We start from the raw sequence: 18,363 nt of genomic DNA on the forward strand, positions 1-18,363 counted from the left end.
TCCGATCCTTCTTGACCTACTTAATCTCTTCTCACATATTATTTAAACATATTGTCTAAACATTGAAACTTAAACCTACTAAAACTTAATCAGACTGATCAACCTTAACTTAGGGGCAATTACATCAACAATCTTTCAACAAATATTATATTGTTATAGGATCATAGCTACTAAAGATAGTAGTAACTACAAAATTATAGATACTACAATTGTATAACAATTAAAAGATTGTAATTGTTGTAATTATGTAATCATTATGATTTTATAATTACTATAATAGCGTTAAAAGTAAAAATATTTTTTAAAAAATATAGGATATTTTTTTTTTTGATAAAAAGATTAAAACATGAGGCCTTTTGATGGATTTTTATTCAATTAGGTTAAAAAATAAAAGAGGATGGCGTCGTGCGTTATTTCCTATAAAATTGCTAAAACACGAGACATTGTGGTGGTAAGTCTGCTTACTTATGTTCTTCGATTTTTATTGAAAAGTACAATTAGTTCAGAAATATTTCCATTTGTTATATTTCGATTTTGAACTTGGTCCAACCGGTGGAGACAACGAGCGTTCAACAACCGTACCATAGTGTTTACACTTTGACGGGCAGTAGTAGCATTTCATGGCGCCAGTTCCTCTATGTGAAGGGAAAAAGACAAAAAGTAATTTTTCATTTTCCAATCGAGTTAAAGAAGAGGGAAAGGATCGCGAAAACTTTACTCTGGTAGCCCGAGAAGGGTTGCCCCGAGGACGAAGATGAAAAAATCGCCGACGCCGGCGTTTACGCGGCTAACGACGAACTTTCACCTACGGCGGAGGACAGCGAGGCGGAGCGCCTGAGCTTCCTTCGCCCCTCCGATAGGGAGGAGATGGTGACCGTAGGCTGCGATATGTTGCTGCGGGGCGTCGCGGTGATCGCCGGAGGGAATCTGGCGGAGTTGCTCCTCGGTCGCCACTTGTCGGCTTGCAGGACGCCATGCTCATCGTACGCCCCGTGCCTCCGCACCTCCGCCACTCTGGTGGGAAGCACGCACTTGCATAGGAACCCTAGTGCGGAAAAATCATTCCATTGGCAACGAACGGGGAGATCAAAAAAAAGAAAAAAAGAAAATCGCTGCGTTGAGGGGAAAGGGAAACGGGACGACGTCGAGTACCTATTTTGGCTAGACGGTTGACCCACTTGGGGATGGATTTGCCGGTGAGGCGGAAACAGGCGTCGTCACAGAAGTGGTTGCAATTCTTGGAGATTAGGTTGTAGGCGCTGCCGGAGTATTCTGCTGCCATGCCCTCCACGAGCGCCCGCACCTCGCGCGGCCCCATATCGGTGCGCCCGATGAGGATGGCCTTCCGGAAAACGAACCCCGGGCAACGGCGCGGCTCCCCCTCAAAGATCCCTGTCGCGGCGTGCTCGTGTGCCCCATAGGCGTACTCCACCCCGTGCACTACGCCAAAACAAACCAACAAACACCCTAATCACGCTGACAATCAGTCGGAGATAAAGAAACAGAGGAGAAGACGGGGGCGACGGTTCGATCCCACCTTGGACGCCGGAGTGATACGCGCCAAGGCCGAGCCAGTAGGCGTAGCCGTTGATGGGGGAGAGGTCGTAGACGTTGAGGAAGACGGGCGTCGACGCCGCTGGCCTCCACTCCCGCGAGCCCCTCCGGGTGAACATGGTCCGTAGTAGGCGGGAAGGAGGAAAGACGATCATAGAGGCAGCGGCAGCCTACGCGGCATTGGGAGCGGCGATGAGAACCTCGAGCATCAACGAAGACCTACAAGTACTTTTGGGAATGGAGCGGAGATAGTGCCGTGTGACCCGTGTCCAACGGAGTTAGTTTAGAGAAGGATATACTTTTCAGAGGGAAACTTGAACAATAAGATGCGAAGTAGAGAAGAATATACTTCGATATATATAACTTTAAGCAATAACGTCGAAGGAATGTGGCACTCGAGCGTTTGTCTTAACGAGGGATGACAATCGATCATGATGAATATTAACGCAGAAGGAGCCATCACCGAATAGATAGATAGATGTAGGGGCCTCCGTAAGGGACCCTTGTATCGCACTTTTTTTTCTCAACTCGAACAGCGCAAAAACAAAGAGAATTGGCTTATTGTTACTGTAAACCAAGTGTGGATAAACCGACGAACCAGTTGGGACATGGGTAATTGAGGTTTTCTTTGAAATAATTTGGAGATAGGTGACACTTGGGATATTAAAATAATTTGGCATCTTATGTCCGTCGGTTCCTTACCTTTCTAGATAAGATCGGACAATGGTGGATGCAGCATAACAGCACATGTGGCAATCACGTTCCATGTTGCAAGTATGCAAGTCAGTAAGTTTGTTTCAACTTATTCGGCCGCTTAGGGGAATTGGACCTCAAGCCAGTTCAATTCAACAAACCGAGGTATCATTTATAGCATAACACACCATGTCTTATTATTAAATGAATGTTTTTTTTTCTTTTTTGCTTTGTACGTTCTAAAAAACTAAAGAAGATTGCTACGAGAAGATTGCTACGATATTAGGTACGCTTTGCTGCTGCACACTGAACAGAAGAGAAAGTACTGATAATTAATGTCTCGTAATCCCCAATTCCACCGAGTCATGATTCCACGGAGCCTTGAAGGCCAGGCACTAAGCGTAATAATTTAAGCTGGATTTCTTCTTTGCTTGAACTTGAATTATCCCTTCATTGAAATCTTCATGCGTCACCTGAACCAAAATTAGCATTAGTTGACTATCATAGCTTTGTTCATCGACCATATATTGTGCCAAATAAGAAAGTGACTATTCCACCACTTTGTGATTGCCTGATGGCCCAGTTCAAGGCAATCTAGATGTATGCAGTGCCAACTAGATCATAAACGCAGGTACAGTATTTCCTCAGTCGACTACACAGCAAAATTCTCTTAATAAGAACCATCCAGGTCAGGTAAACAGAGAGTCAAAGAACAGCAGAAGAGTTCCTAAATATGGGACGTGAAGTTTCAATTATTAAAATTATAAAACCCACATCAATTTGGATCCTGAATGTTAAAATTTGACCCCTAAAATTTTATAGAAATTTAATCTCATCAAAGCCAAAATTTTGATAACATTCGGCAACTTTTTGCGCCAAACAGAAACAATTCAAGCTTGAAGAGCACTAAAGTAGGGGGTCAACTTCAGGAGGCATCTTTTTAAAACCAGCATATGGACTGTAGTTCAGTGCTCTAAAAGTTTATACTAGGACAAGAATTAAAATGCAGCATTAAGTTGTTAACAGTGAAAATTATGGGCAATATAAGGAAAGCGCAGAAGAGAACCTCAGTTGCATCACGACGCAAGGCGAGCATGCCAGCTTCAACACAAACCGCTTTAAGTTGTGCTCCATTAAAATCATCGGTTGATCTTGCCAGCTCTTCAAAGTTCACATCAGGGTGCACATTCATTTTCCTCGAATGGATCTAAATTTCACACACATAGTCAGCAGGGAATAAACAGATGAGATAACCTTGCTTAAGCAGCATGATTTTTTTTCCCCCTGTTTTTTGCTATGCTATGCAAGAAAAAGATTGTAAAACTGAATCTAGTGGGGGCCTTGCGCAGACTGGAGCCGTACTGATGATGACTACTTTTTAAAAGGATTTTTTTTTTGTTGATATATAAGTATTTCCTGTTACCTGCAATATTCTAGCTCTTGCCTCTTCAGTTGGATGGGGAAATTCTATTTTACGATCCAGACGCCCAGAACGCATAAGAGCAGGATCAAGAATGTCAGCACGATTAGTTGCAGCTATCACCTATTAAACAGACAAGTTCACACAATTAGGGAGAGCCGCAAGTAAAAAATTGGGAATCTCATTGTTTCTTTTCCCAAATTTAAGGAAGCAAAAACATGCAATGTTGTATCTCTTAATTAGCTAACTCGACAATATGAAAATAAAATCGTCTCCCAATTAATCTCATATGCCAGAGTGAAGAGTGAAGAATTAAGAATCATACGAGAAGTTTCAGGGAGATGAAGGCAACATGGAAAATTGTCAGTACCCAGTAGCGAGGTGCAAACACACAAACAAAATATTTTAAGCTAAGACTAGTAGTTTTCTTAGATTTCATTGTCATCTTCATAATAATTGATAACGATGTTTTTTGGAGCTCTAGAAGGTTAGCAATTCACTGTAATTAACAGAATGTTATCACAGTCAAGCAGTGACTGCAACAGTTCCTATCATAATGCAAAGATAAAAGATGTTTTTTTGGAGCTCCTGAAGTTTACAGATTGACTGTTATTAACAGAATATTATCACAGCAAGTAGTGAATGCAATAGTTCTCACACATTGATAGTCATTAACAGAATGTTATTGCAGCAAGTGGTGATTGTGAGATCTTTATCAGATATCTATAAAAAAAGTATTTGTCTTATCAAACTTCTATGAATTTTGTTATCAGACCAATATTATGTATGAGGTTTTTGCTTATATTCTGTTTAAGTTATGAAATTGTTTCTGTGAACAATCAATTTCAGATCATTTATGTTCAAGTTGATTAAGTCTTTTCTGTCATAAGATTCAGATTGTTTATGACATTGCTTCTGTCCACTTTGTCATTAGCCATGACTGCAGAACACTTTTTTAATTCCATCAACTTTATTGTTTTTTCAGCAGCCTTCTTTAATAAAGGCTATACTAGTTATGCTTTCCTAATTCAGCATGCAATACTGTTTTTTGAAGAATTATGTTCAACCTAATTAGCAATCAAGATCTAAAACTCTTGACTAGAATTTGAATTCTTTCAATGCACTTAAAGATCTGAAGGCAGCATAAAGGATTCAAATTGATTTGTCCTTTTTGGGCATGGTGAGAATTGCAATACTTACTCTAAGTTTTGGACTTCATAGGAAGACAATAGGGAAAAAACAAAAGTTATCAAGGATATTTAGTCTTTTATAGAAAAGAAATCCATCCTCCTAATATCATCCAAAGTACACAGGAAAGGAATGATTAATCAAATTTGCCATCCTTCTATCCAGCAAATAGAATAATTTATTCTTACCCCTCACTCTTCATCCATCTTTTGACTTTTTTCACATCCACATACAAGGACCCTCATGCTATGGCTAGTTTATGCAGGAACAAATGACAAATGACACAGGTCAAACAAAAGCATGCACTGCTACATATATATGTGAGTGTTTTTCTTATGATAAGCATAATCTTGTGTATAAGAAAGGAGTAAAAAACCAATAGAATAAAACAAAGAATGGAGTTGAATGCTGAATGTGTTAAGAGATTAAAGATAACTAATTAAAATGATCAGATTATCAAGTTACATGCACTCAGGTATAGTAAATTTGAATTCACTGTAAGCTAAGTTGACTAATAACAATGACCTTTATACGTTCATCACTGCTAAAGCCATCAAGCTGATTTAATAATTCCAGCATAGTTCTTTGAACCTCCCTGTCTCCACTTACTTCACTACAAGTATTAAAAAAGAGAATGTTTCAGTCTCATGTAAAAATAATCTGATGAACTATTGCTACAATACAATAAAATAAAACAATTACATAGCCAGTGAACTATTAGCCAGCGCTGATAGATTGCATGTGGGAAAGCAATGACAAGGGGAAGAAGAGATCCATCTAGGGGAGTAGACAAACTAACAAGGAGATTCTGACTTTGGGAGAAGACAAAGCAACTTCTTTGTTGGGTATGAATTTCCGGGGAAACCTGTTTTTCATTTGTGTTGAGTGAGGGTTTTGCTGTGATTGTGGGAGTGAAAGATACTTGGCAGTATACCAATTAATAAGAAACATACTTCTAGAGTACTGCAATTGTTAGCAATTCCAACACTACAACTCAACTGATATTTATATTTGCAAAATTGTCCAATATCAGTGCCAATATTTGATTTTGACAACCATAGTATAAATAATTGAGCACCCATGTAAAATAAACCATCCCAAGTCAAGAAAGTTCACTTCTACAAATAAAATTAAATTTCAACTCCCTACGCTCAAAGAAACCAGATCCCAAATCACCTCAAGTCTTTTCTAGGTTTTTGACACATGTCTCACACTTTTAGCTAGGGGAAATGTTCATACTTGCACAATTCCTTTATAGTGTGAGAAATATCCTTGGATGTATGATTTGAAATCTTGTACCATGGGTAGGCAAACCGGTCAAAACTATCATTCTAATAACTTACCAAAACTCGATACTACTAGGCACCGAGACTATATCTCCAATGTCGTATCAATCATGTTGACAAGTATCATTTCATGTCAAACTTTCAACACTTCTTGACATGCTAAAATTGAGATAATGTTGTTATTTATTTTTGTAGTTTTTCTTAGTACAAGGCAATGTCATAATCGTAGCATGCTAGATAGAAAGCAAACATTGAAATTAAGTATATAGTTGTTTATCTTTTTCGTTTTCATCTATTTCCGCCCACCTTCAATTTGTCACCTGCACCATACATGGGAACGTTGGCACAATACCAAATCAGTATCGTTTGACTGAATGAGTCAAAGACCAAATCACCACGTACAACTTGAGATTTCAAACCTTAACCATTTGCCACAAAAAAATACCATAGTAGAGAAATTAGAAGAGGAATCAGCAAGCTGCCCATGCTACTAAATCTGACTTATATGAACTTGTTACCAAGGGAACCTCTTTAGGTGCATCAGAGAAAGTTATATTGTGACAATATCGTGCCCCTATGCTGGTCAGTTTGCCATTCTCTAAATTAATTCATACAAGTTGATATGAATTACTTCATAGGTTTCGTACCTCATACTCAAAGAAATGCCATGGTATAAAAATGTTCTACATTCTGATCAAATTAGCATGCTATATGAATAATAAATATTTTGTTGAACATTAAACCCAATAAGTGCAGTCTAAAACGGAAAAGAATAAAGGTACCATACCTGTCAAAACGTTTGGTTCCGATAGCATCTATCTCATCAATAAAAATTATACATGGAGCTTTCTCTTTTGCTAGCTGAAAAGCATCTCGGACAAGCTTTGCTCCATCACCAATAAACATCTGCATAGAGTTGCTAAATTTTGAACCGAAACTCAAATAAGCTGATGGTTCAAAAAGGAAAAGAATATAAATAAGAATCCTATATTCTTTAAGACATTTAACCTTTCTTGCCAATTATGTTGAGGTCCGTATGCAACATGGGTATGGATCGAGTGTCATACATGGGAGTTTACCAAAGTAGGGGCACAACTGCTTTCAAAAAGGGGTTTAATGATAGGTGGCTTATATTTAGATGAAGGTCAATGCGATAGTCCTGACCTACTCCAAGCCCATCCTCAATTTCGTTCAAGATCATCCCATATGGCATCTGGTCTGGGTCATGGCTCTGATACCATTTGTTATGCCCAAAGGATATTCACATATTTCTACAATGACATGATATTGCCTAAACCCACATGATTTTGCTCTTGGGCTCTACCCAAAAGGCCTCATAGTAATAGAGATATCTTACATCCTTTTAAACCTATGATCTTTTCCAAATCTATGGGACTTTGATTGAATCTCTAACAATCCTCCCCTCAAACGAAGAACCACAATTACTCTCATGGTCCAGACCTCCCCGCGTGCATCCAGTCACTTTTGACTTTCTTCGGGCCTCCCTGCGAGTATCTGGTCACTCTGACATGCTCCGAGCCTCCCCGCAAGCATCCGCATCCGGTCACCCTGACCTGCTTCGGGCCTCCCCGCGAACATCCAGTCACCTGACTTGCTCCGGACCTTCCCCGCGAGCATCCGCATCCGATCACTCCTCACTTGCTTCAAGTCTCCTCGTAAGCATCCGGTCATCCTGACCTACTCCGGGCCCACCCTCAACTTCGTTCAAGGTCATCCCACATGACATCTGGTCTATACCATGATTCTGACAACCACATGTCTCCACAATAACATGATATTGTCCACTTTGGGCCTAAGTTTGACTTTGTTCTTAGGCTCTACCCAAAAGGCATTATGACAATAGAGATATCTTACATCCTTTTAAACCCATGATTTTTTCCAAATCTTTCCTATGTGGGACTTTAATTGAATTCCCAACAGGTTCCAACTAGAATATGGATGGTAGGAATACAACAAATCAATATATTACATTAAAATTTAGTAAATGCTAGAACCTAAATACTAGATAACCCTAATATTGTTAAATAACCTTAACATAGCTCACCATTCCACCATAACATTCCGAATAACCCTTGATATAACCTCAATTCCTAGAATTATATGACTGAACCAACCCACCCTCCCCTAGCACAATTTAATATGACCCACTAATGCTGTCATTGTACCATCACAAGTTGACAGATCATGAGTCAACCGCCTGTAAGCCCCATTAAGGCACCCATCCAGCACCCTCCCCTCTCTCTCTATCTCTCTCTCTCTCTCTCAACCCCACAAAAAAAAAAATCACAACCAACATGCCTTCATCTTCTTGTCCAAATGTCATTGTGAACAAGCCCACATCCCTCTATTCCTCTCCCTCCATGGCACCGCAATGCTAGTTGAACTCTCCTCCCTCCTTAGACAATGTGATCTGCCAACAAAGCCGAATAGGAGTAGGTACTTACCTCTTGTTCTTCCTGCATTGTACGTTTTTTTTTGAATTTTTAAGGCAAGTCCAACCACTCAAACTCATTTTCATAATCGTACTCTATCTCATATCAAAACAAATACAAGAGGGGAATGTGTCGAACCAAGTATCCTCCCCAAACAATGTGATTCGTTAACAAAGCCCAGTAGTAGGTAATTTTCCTCCACTTCTATTTCCACTTTTGTCCTCTATTACTTGCTCTTCCTTTCTTGGACCAGTCTGACTACTCAAACTCATTTTTTCATACTCGTACCCATCTCACATGTTGACAACATGTACAATGAGGGGAATCTATCGAAACAAGTAATTATCTAAGACTAAAAGGGTACAGTATAGAGTCATTTTGACCAAATCAAGTAATATTTATCCATTTTGGTAATGGGTTTTAAAAGGCACTTAAATTTTAAGGGGGCCACATGGAAACTAATGACATTTGCAATCTACTTATACAGAAAAAAAAATCTTATCACTTGAATTAATTTAAATTGAGCCAAATTGACTTAAACCCTAAAATTTCTCTATGGAGTAGATTGTAACTTATAAATGTTGAACAAAATTTCCCTAATTACATCATTGTCCCTTGTAAATGTTAAACTGTTAATTTGAAAGTAATAAACACTATGAATATAAATGTTTTTAATATTGTAATATTGACCACATGTCCCCTTATATACAATTTATACTACATATGCATTATGGAATTGATCAACTGCATATCGTCTGTATATGCTTTGGAAACCTTGATTATGAAGGAAAAACTTGTTGGCTAATGGATAGACCCTTACAGAGTTCTCAACATCTATCCTCACTACACGAATGATCATTTGAGGGATGATGCAAAGCACCCTCTTTTTGTTTGTTGGACAAGGCATGTACAAGAGCTTTCAACATCTTCGGTAATGCTCCCTCCCACTCTGAGGCTTCATTATAACCTCAATCTACTAAATATTGCACGGATAAGGCCTCTAACCAACTATGTACAATTACATTGATTAAGCATTCTATTTTAAATTCAAAAGACTTTTTTGAAGTGACATTGATGAAGCTACATGTGCACCTTGGAGCCACTCCACTCCACTGTCATCTCCCAAGATCCACCGCGATTGCCATAGTAGATAGGATAGGGAACCCTCCAAGAGCATCCACAGTTTCTCTATAATATCTCTAAAATTTGGATAAACCACCCTTTTTATTAAATTTAGACAATCATTTTTTAGTGCATACTACATCAACTATCTTAAAATTTCCATTATCTTTATTTTTTTTATTGTTTTCTTCTCCCTCTTCCACTTTTTTTAATTATTTTTTCTCTCTAACTATGTAATATCTACTTTTCATTACATAATCCATTCCCTTTATTGTTTCTCTCTCCCAAAATTAAATGATATTTTAATATTTAGGGAATGGATTTCATTCCCTAAATTTAGAAAAGTACTATTCATGAAATTTAAATTTAGAGAATGGAAAGGGTAAGTTGATGCAAAGGTTTTTTTTAGTAAAATGTAAAATTTAAAGTAAATTTTGTGTTTAGAGAAATTGATGTGGATGCTCTAAAGTATTATATCAGCAATAATTAGGTGAATTCTTATCATGTTGGATTACATTGCTGAGACCGTCAAAGCCCCAACAACACAAGAAACTATAAATGTCCATCCGCCCATTAAGAATATGAAGTATCTACATCAAGCCATCTTACATCCACAATTTCCACTTGATGCAATGGCAAAAGCTAAGCATCCTTTAAAACATTAATTATAGTCTTCCGGCAAAATACTAATTCCTTTTTCCTCTCACAATGTCCCTAGGTTGTACAATAGTACGACAAAAGTATGCTATTGAAATATGGTTCCTCTAATAAAATGTTGAATCCACTTAGTGGGATAAAGGCTTGGTTATAATTGTTGTAGAGGATTAAAATGAAAAGCATTGAAGAACCAAGGAAGTTAATAATAGGTTCCTCTAATAGAATGTCCATAGAGGATTAAAATGAAAGCATTGATTGTCAACCAAGATATTTTCCTTATTCACTTCTTATTAGCTTTATCATTGCAACTGCTTATAAGAGAGATATTACTTTCATGGGGTCCCTTGGATATTGCCAGTGATCCTTAGGTGCCTCGCGTGGATTGTATTAATGTCAATATTGTCATCTTAGGCATATCACTCCAATTAGAATTGGCCAATTATGGAGGCAATTGACTTGCACAGTCACACTTCAAGACCCATCACATTCATTAATGTTAACCATAAGTGGTTAAAGAGCCAACACAACTATCAAATGAAAGTCTACATTCATAGATGAGAAGACATTCCCAACAATGTCGACCTTTACATTGTTGGTTAACACTTTCTAGCGCACTCAAGGTCATTGAGGGATCAAAATTCACAAGTATGACTTGTTCAACCAAAAACGAGGGCAACTGACACCTAAGGAGGTTCAAAAAGATTGTATCTAGCATCATTCAGGGCATTGAAGCCCACAATGTCAAAACTCCACCAACCCCCACCCTTCCCCAGTGAGCCAATGCTACCAAAGCTACTTCCCCAATGAACCAACCACTCGAACAATCCCTTTCAATGCATCATCACACTTGGTCTCTGTGTCTCTAATGAAAGCCACATGGAGGTGGCCTGTTCTTATTCCAAATGGGTTGCTATCCTACCAAGACAATCAAAATGGGCATAGTAACTTAGTTGATCATATCATATTTATAGCTGTTGCATTATTGCACATTATTATAAAGGCTAAGATGAATTTGATGGTAGTAAATGTTGGACCTTTGTCCCAAAGTCCAAAAATACAGATGGACACAAATATTAGCATGTCAAAAGGTTCAGTTACTGTAAGAACAAATGCGGGAGAAAAAATAAAGATCGGAGAAATGCTGAGAACAAAACTGCAATATTGCAAATGTAAAAAACTTATGTAAAATTAGGAAAGGAAATAATACCAAAAAACAACAAACTAGTTACTGAAAAAAAAAGGAGTACAAATAGTATATGTGATTTCCTTTCATCTTATAAGCCAAATATTTATATTTAATCTATTATTTGAATCAAATTCTTGAATTTTAAAAGCCACCTTTCTCATTAAAAAGAGCATTAGCATGTTTCTTATTAAGTTGGATGGAGATTTATCCTGTCTGAAATAAGTGAATTGGGACGTAGCTCTGCTGTCGATTCGATGAAGACTCCGCGCTACCCGCAAAACAAGGAGTGTTAGTATTAGAACAGGGAACTAGCGTTGGCCTTCCAACACTCAAGTTAATGCTCGGTCTAGGAGAAAAAAGTAGCGAACTGTAGCAAATGGCGAATGCAAATAAGAAGCATCGCATACATCCGCCTGTAGATCAAGACCCCTTTTATAATGTCACTGTTGCATGATGAACGCATCTCAAAGCATTAGCATGCTTCCCAAAGCTTTCCTAAGAAAAGATAGACCCCTTAAACGAGCTTACAGATCGCTGTGACTTGATAAGCTAGAAGCTTCTAAAGGACGATTTGCTGATGGATATTCTCTATCCTTTTCGGCACAAACTTCCAAAAGAGTATAATATGACAGGTATCTAGGTCCTGCTATAAGCCGACCGACGACCACCTTGCCAGCTCGACCTTCCAGAATGCAACTGCCGACTTGTTCTTCACTCGGCCCTTTATATTGTCAGAGATGCGCACTATGTCCGATCGGCCCTATGCCCGATTAGACCTTAGGTCTGATCGGTGGGCCAGGTGAATTAGTACTTAACTCTAAATTCCATTTGCGAGTTGTGAAGAATGGTCGTCGGGTGGTTCGACCAGCCCTTCACATCTGACAGGCCCACTCGATCAACCTTGCTTGGTGGGCAGTCTCCAAGTTCGTCCGACTCTGCAACTTTGACTATTTGACTTTGACCTCCACGTTAGTCGATCCTCGTTGCTTTAACTCGCTTTTTCGAGGGGGGGCCATCTTTATCATTGTATCATAAGTCCTCCCCTCAAGTTTAGTCAAAGGAAGTTGCAAGTCCGACTAACTTGACACTTGGTATTTTTGCAACTTTTCTTCCCGACCAGGCACTTTACTGTCTTGGACACCAGTTGGGCGACTCCGAGGTTAACGCCGCTCGGATCAAATGTTGATGATACTTAAGCGGTTTGCTCTCTTTTCTCATTTTTTTTCCCAAGCGACCTCCCATACTCAGTGTCTCTTAATTACTGTTGACGTCATCCCAATTTCTTGGAAATCGCTCAAATCCTTTATCATGAATGCAAAGCATGTCGACCATGCTTTTCCATCATTCACCTACTGATCATTTCCATTCCCCATTAATGACACCTGTGGTTGACTGCCACGTGTACCAATTCGTGTCGCCGAATGTTTGATGTGATAGGTGATTGTTAAGATTCAATGTGACAGCTCTACCTTTTGAATTTTGACGGCCCGGAGAAAGTCTAGTTTTTCTAAGCCCTTGATCGGACGACTGAATAATCGACAACAAGGTATTTTAGCCTTCGCTTCTCCTTGCACTGTATCACCTCCACCTTCGCTTTCATCTGCTCAACTTTCTGCTCTCTGTTACAAGTCACCAGGGATTCATATCCAATAAGTTCCTTCTCCTTGCCCCTTTCAATATTTGATCTGCACCTTTCATCTTCTCCTCCGTATAGTGCACTCTCCTTCTCCTCGTACTGTCATATTACGCCTATGGTACACATTCACCTCATCGAACTTCAATGGCGACGAGATTGACCAGATGAACCTCACATACCATATTCCCTCCGACCATAAGCTCATCATTCCTTCCGTCTACGACCGTCCCCACACTCCTCCTGAGGGGTTCCTAACTTTCTTTGAGGACCAACTGTATGCTGGCCTTCGTTTCCCGATCCACCCGTTTTTCTCCGAAGTCTGCAGATACTTCCATATTCCGTTGCATCAACTAGTACCCAACTCCTTTAAGCTACTATACGGAGTGGAAATACTATTCTGTTTGTACAAGATTCCTTTTAATCCACATATTTTTTACTATTTTTATTACCCTAAGCAATCTGAGTCAAGCGTCTTCCTCTTTCAAGCACGAGTCAGCGTCGTGTATTTTGCTAAGATGTCTTCTTCCAACAAGGGTTGAAAGTCTCATTGCTTCTATGTTCAACTTCCCGGCTGAGCTACCTTCCCAACCGGGTGGCAAATGCAGCTACCCAATTCCCCAGAGCTAAGAAAATATCTATAAAAGCGGACCTACCACCAAATCGCGGCGCAGCTAACCGACCTAAATATCACATAAACAAGTTGTTGCTAGAGGGTGTTCTATATGTGTTTGGATTGAGTCCCGTCCGTGTCCCATTGCCCTGCACAATTGGTGAGCAGCTTTGTCTTCCCTTGTTTTTGGATCTAAGGGATTTTTTCTTCTCTTTTGCAACAAAAGTGATGTTTAGGGATTTACTGAACGACTCCACTAAGTTAACTGAGGCAGAGCTGGAAGCTCATGGAGTTATCGAGCTAGAAAGTCATAGGCTATTGCTGGTCGAGCAAAGTAGCGGGGAGTGGCGCTGCTAGCAACACTAGCGACCTACCTCTCAAGCAGCCCTCCTTGGTGCCCGTAGCGGTGCCTTCAAAGTCGACAACTTCCGCAAAAGCATTGATTCAACGACAACCCCACAAAAGACTCTGAATGGAAGATACTGCTAGGTTGGTCACTTCAATCCCCCAAACTTCTGCTGTCGCGTCTACACATCGACCACCTTCCGAGCGAGGAGAGAGCTCCACTTCTACCGCCCTCGAAGGAGCCATGGGCGAACCAACTCCCCCATCCTCCAACCGGAAGCCTTCCCTCTCCGAACTGCCGTCTGGTGCAATCGTTGTACAACCTCTAACTTATCTACCTCCAACACCGGCCGGACCTACGGCCTCTTTCTCCACCATCCGCTCTTCTCCAACGTCGAAATCTAAGGGTAAAGCCAACTCAACAGAAGAAGACGACTGGATCACTGACTATCCAAAGCTCAAAGCCCTTACAGAGCAAATTTATTCAACAGAGGCTGTCTCAAAATACACGCCTCCAATGGACACAACGATGAACCCCGTCGGCTATTCCCCAACAAACAGGGCAAAATCTGAACCTATTAGTATTGTTCCCCCAATTGAACCAGGAAAAGGGAAACACTTCAAAGGCAGAGATATATCTGAATGGTGGAACCTACCGTCAGCACACCAACAAACTGGTGCCATCTTAACCCTGCCTACGCAGCTTGGTAAAGTAGAGGATGTATTTTTAAGATGGGAAGGCATTACTAAAAATATGGTTGCTTTGCAGAATTTTACAAATAACCAGGACAAGGCCGATTTTATTGAAAATCTTTTAGGAGAAGCAAAAATGCTGACCTGGATTCAATGTCGAATGGCCTACCCGGATGAATATCAAGAATTGGTAAATTCATCTGAAGGAAGAAATGGTACCCAAAATATACTTTCTCAAATAAGAAGGGTATTTATTCTAGAAGATCCTTTCCAGGGATCTATTAATATGCAAGACAATGTATATAGAAACCTTGAAAGAATATCATGCTCCCATATTAAAGATGTTCTTCCATTTATGAATGATTACATGAATTTAGCTGCAAAGACTGGAAGGCTATTTACTAGTTCAGAACTATCTGAAAAATTTTGGCTAAAATTACCATGTGATCTTGGCAGAAAAATTAAAGCTGCGTTTGAGGAAAAATACCAAGGAAATACAATAGGAGTTCACCCAAGGGTCCTTTTTGCATACAAATACTTAGAAGAAGAATGCAAACGAGCGGCTTTCAACAGGTCATTGAGAGACTTATCATTCTGTAATCAGATACCTATACCAGGATATTACCAAAAGAAAGGGAAATTTGGAGCAAGAAGATCCACTACTTATAAAGGAAAGCCTCATAACTCTCATGCCAGGATTGAGAAGAAGAAACACCTTCTAAGAAATAAGAAATGCAAATGCTTTCTATGTGGAGAAGAAGGTCATTTCGCAAGGGACTGCCCCAAAGAATATCGAAACACAAAAAGGGTAGCTATGTTCGAAGGCCTTGAACTTCCAGAAGACTATGAAATAATGTCCGTCCAAGAAAGAGATGAACCTTCTGACGCAATCTATAGCATATCCGAAGGAGAGGATAACCAGGTACTTACAAATCTTAATGAATCTCTATTTGTATTTATAGAGGAGAAGAATTGTTATATGATTGGAAAAGAAAGTGGATGGCAACCCATGGTACGGGTTACTAAAACCCAACACGACTGCAACCACATATGGATGATCAACGATGAAATTTCATACCATATGAAAGGTGTTACTGCTGTAAAAGAATGACGATGCAGAAACACAGGATGCACTGTTCCACATGCAAAATAACATCATGCGGTATGTGCTCAAAACATTACTTCAATGTTACAATTCCTATTCAGCAAAAGGCACCAATTTCATATAATCCTAGTAGCCTTGTTCAAGAGAGCAGGTATATATTAATTGGGCTGAAGCAGAGATGGCTAGACTAAAGCAAGAAGTTGAAGCAGCCAAAAAACTTTCTATTTTGCAGATAGAGCAATTAAAAAAGGAGTTCCAAGGAAGAGAGGAAAAGTTAATAAGAAACGTCTTAGCAGACAAACTTGAAGCTGATGCGGAAAATGAAGAACTTTGTTTAAAGGTAGACCTTATTGAGCTAGAAAATGCCGATCTCAAAAGGCAAATATCTAAAAATCAGAATGAGGAAATTCATCAAGAAGAAGAAGAAGCATACATGTTTATCACCGAAGGGCGAGAAAAGGATCTCTCTACCTCTGAAGTAATATCGCCAAAAAGAAAAACAAATGGCCTTTTTAATCTTGTGGTAGAGCTCAGCATACCAGGGGTGAAGAACTTTAGAGTTAATGCAATATTAGACACCGGAGCTACTACATGCTGCATAGACGAGGCATCTATACCACTGGAGGTCATTGAAGACAACACCTTCATTGTCAATTTCAGCGGAATCAACTCAAAAACAACTGCCAACAAAAAACTAAAGTATGGCAGTATGAAGATTGGGGAACACACTTTCAGAATACCTTACACGTATGCTTTCCCCCTAACAATTGGAGGAAACATCACCATGATAATCGGATGTAATTTCATCCGATATTTATACGGAGGCATTCGGATAGAAGGAGATGAGGTAACTTTCTACAAAAATATAACCACTATAAAAACTCAGCAAACTGTTGCTGCAGCACCCACTCTTGAGGAATTGGAACTTGAAGAAGAAGAGTGCAACCAGATTAAAGAACAAATCTGTACATGACAATCAGGTACTCTGCTGCAAGACCTCATAAAAGAACTTACTAATACTGGTTATATTGGGAATAATCCCACCAAATATTGGGACAAAAATAAGATTACATGCAGGCTTGAAATTAAAAATCCCGATCTTATTATTGAAGATAGGCCCTTGAAACATGTAACTCCTCAGATACAAAAATCCTTTAGTGCTCAGATAAAGGCTTTGTTGAAGTTAAAGATAATCCGACCAAGTACAAGCAGGCATAGAACTATAGCAATTATTGTCCATTCCGGTACTACAGTTGACCCAGTAACTGGTAAGGAGACAAAGGGGAAGGAGCGCATGGTCTTCAACTACAAACGTCTCAATGACAATACTCACAAAGACCAATATAGCCTCCCAGGCATCAACACCATTATTAACAAGGTTGGCCGAAGTAAGATCTATTCAAAGTTTGATCTTAAAAGTGGTTTTCATCAGGTGTCAATGGATCCTGAATCTATCCCCTGGACTGCATTTTGGGTTCCTGATGGACTCTACGAGTGGTTAGTCATGTCATTCGGATTAAAAAATGCTCCAGTTGTTTTTCAAAGAAAGATGGGCAACTGCTTCAAAGGTATAGAAGATTTTATTGCAGTTTATATTGATGATATTCTGATTTTTTCTGAATCTGAGCAGGAGCATCGAAGTCATTTAAAGTTCCTATTAGATATCTGCAAAAAGAATGGGTTAATAATAAACCCAACAAAAATGAAGCTTGGAAGCCCAACTATTGAATTTCTTGGTGCAACAATAGGAGGATCAAAAATCAAGCTTCAAGCCCACATTATTACAAAAATAGCTGATTTTAGTTATAATGAATTGCAAACAACCAAAGGGCTTCGTTCATGGCTGGGCCTCCTTAACTATGCCCGATCCTATATCCCTAATCTGGGAAAAATTTTGGGCCCATTATACTCTAAAACAAGTCCAAATGGTGAGAAAAAGATGAATTCACAAGATTGGGCTTTAGTACGCAAGGTCAAAGTAATGATAAAAGAACTGCCTGATCTGACTATACCACCGGCCAGTGTTATATGCTTATTAAAACTGATGGTTGCATGGAAGGATGGGGTGGCATCTGTAAATGGAAGCTTCAAAAGCATGATTCAAAAACAGAGGAAAAAATCTACGCTTATGCAAGTGGCAAGTTCTCACCCCCAAAGTCCACCATAGACGCTGAAATCCATGCTGTTCTGAATAGCTTAAACAGCTTTAAAATCTACTATTTGGATAAGGAGGAGCTTTTGATCAGGACTGATTGCCAAGCCATTATTAGTTTCTTTAATAAGTCTGCACAAAACAAGTCATCTCGAGTACGATGGATAGCTTTTACAGACTTCATTACTGGCCTGGGCATTCCCGTCCATTTTCAACATATTGAAGGTAAAGACAATCTTCTTGCTGACGCTCTATCCCGATTA

General features: G+C 39.4%; 2 protein-coding genes across 3 annotated transcripts in view; both read right to left on the reverse strand.

The window, feature by feature from the left end:
* Positions 1 to 455: 455 nt before the first annotated feature.
* On the reverse strand, positions 456 to 1,819 carry LOC121973760 (deSI-like protein At4g17486). Of its 2 annotated transcripts, XR_006109750.1 has the most exons (4): positions 1,538 to 1,819; positions 1,153 to 1,440; positions 719 to 1,045; positions 456 to 635 (listed from the first exon to the last, which is right to left on the reverse strand). XR_006109750.1 is itself a non-coding variant. In XM_042525120.1 (3 exons), exons 1-3 carry the CDS (start codon positions 1,707 to 1,709, stop codon positions 780 to 782), a joined length of 726 nt encoding a protein of 241 aa, XP_042381054.1. In that variant the 5' UTR covers positions 1,710 to 1,819; the 3' UTR covers positions 647 to 779. The 2 variants fall into 2 exon arrangements, 1 of the variants encoding a protein (XP_042381054.1); XM_042525120.1 differs by lacking the exon at positions 456 to 635 and having other exon boundaries at positions 647 to 1,045.
* A 599-nt stretch (positions 1,820 to 2,418) lies between these two features.
* Positions 2,419 to 18,363, reverse strand: part of LOC121971600 (26S proteasome regulatory subunit 6A homolog) — a 31,447-nt gene continuing 15,502 nt past the window's right edge. The window contains exons 6-10 of the mRNA XM_042522935.1: positions 6,929 to 7,047; positions 5,381 to 5,468; positions 3,671 to 3,790; positions 3,314 to 3,454; positions 2,419 to 2,720 (exon numbers count right to left, since the gene is read on the reverse strand). Of these exons, the coding sequence (XP_042378869.1) occupies positions 2,643 to 2,720; positions 3,314 to 3,454; positions 3,671 to 3,790; positions 5,381 to 5,468; positions 6,929 to 7,047 (546 nt within the window). The 3' untranslated portion in view covers positions 2,419 to 2,642. The remainder of the gene's footprint in view (positions 2,721 to 3,313; positions 3,455 to 3,670; positions 3,791 to 5,380; positions 5,469 to 6,928; positions 7,048 to 18,363) is intronic.

This window comes from Zingiber officinale, chromosome 4A, assembly GCF_018446385.1.
Source record: "Zingiber officinale cultivar Zhangliang chromosome 4A, Zo_v1.1, whole genome shotgun sequence".
NCBI classification, from domain to species: Eukaryota; Viridiplantae; Streptophyta; class Magnoliopsida; order Zingiberales; family Zingiberaceae; genus Zingiber; species Zingiber officinale.

Coding starts and splice junctions, on each gene's coding strand:
- LOC121973760 (XM_042525120.1), bottom strand. CDS start 1,709: ATGATCGTCTTTCCTCCTTCCCGCCTACTACGGACCATGTTCACCCGG. Junction 1,441..1,537: donor GTATCACTCCGGCGTCCAAG/GTGGGATCGAAC, acceptor GTTTTGGCGTAG/TGCACGGGGTGGAGTACGCC. Junction 1,046..1,152: donor CAACCGTCTAGCCAAAATAG/GTACTCGACGTC, acceptor TTTCCGCACTAG/GGTTCCTATGCAAGTGCGTG.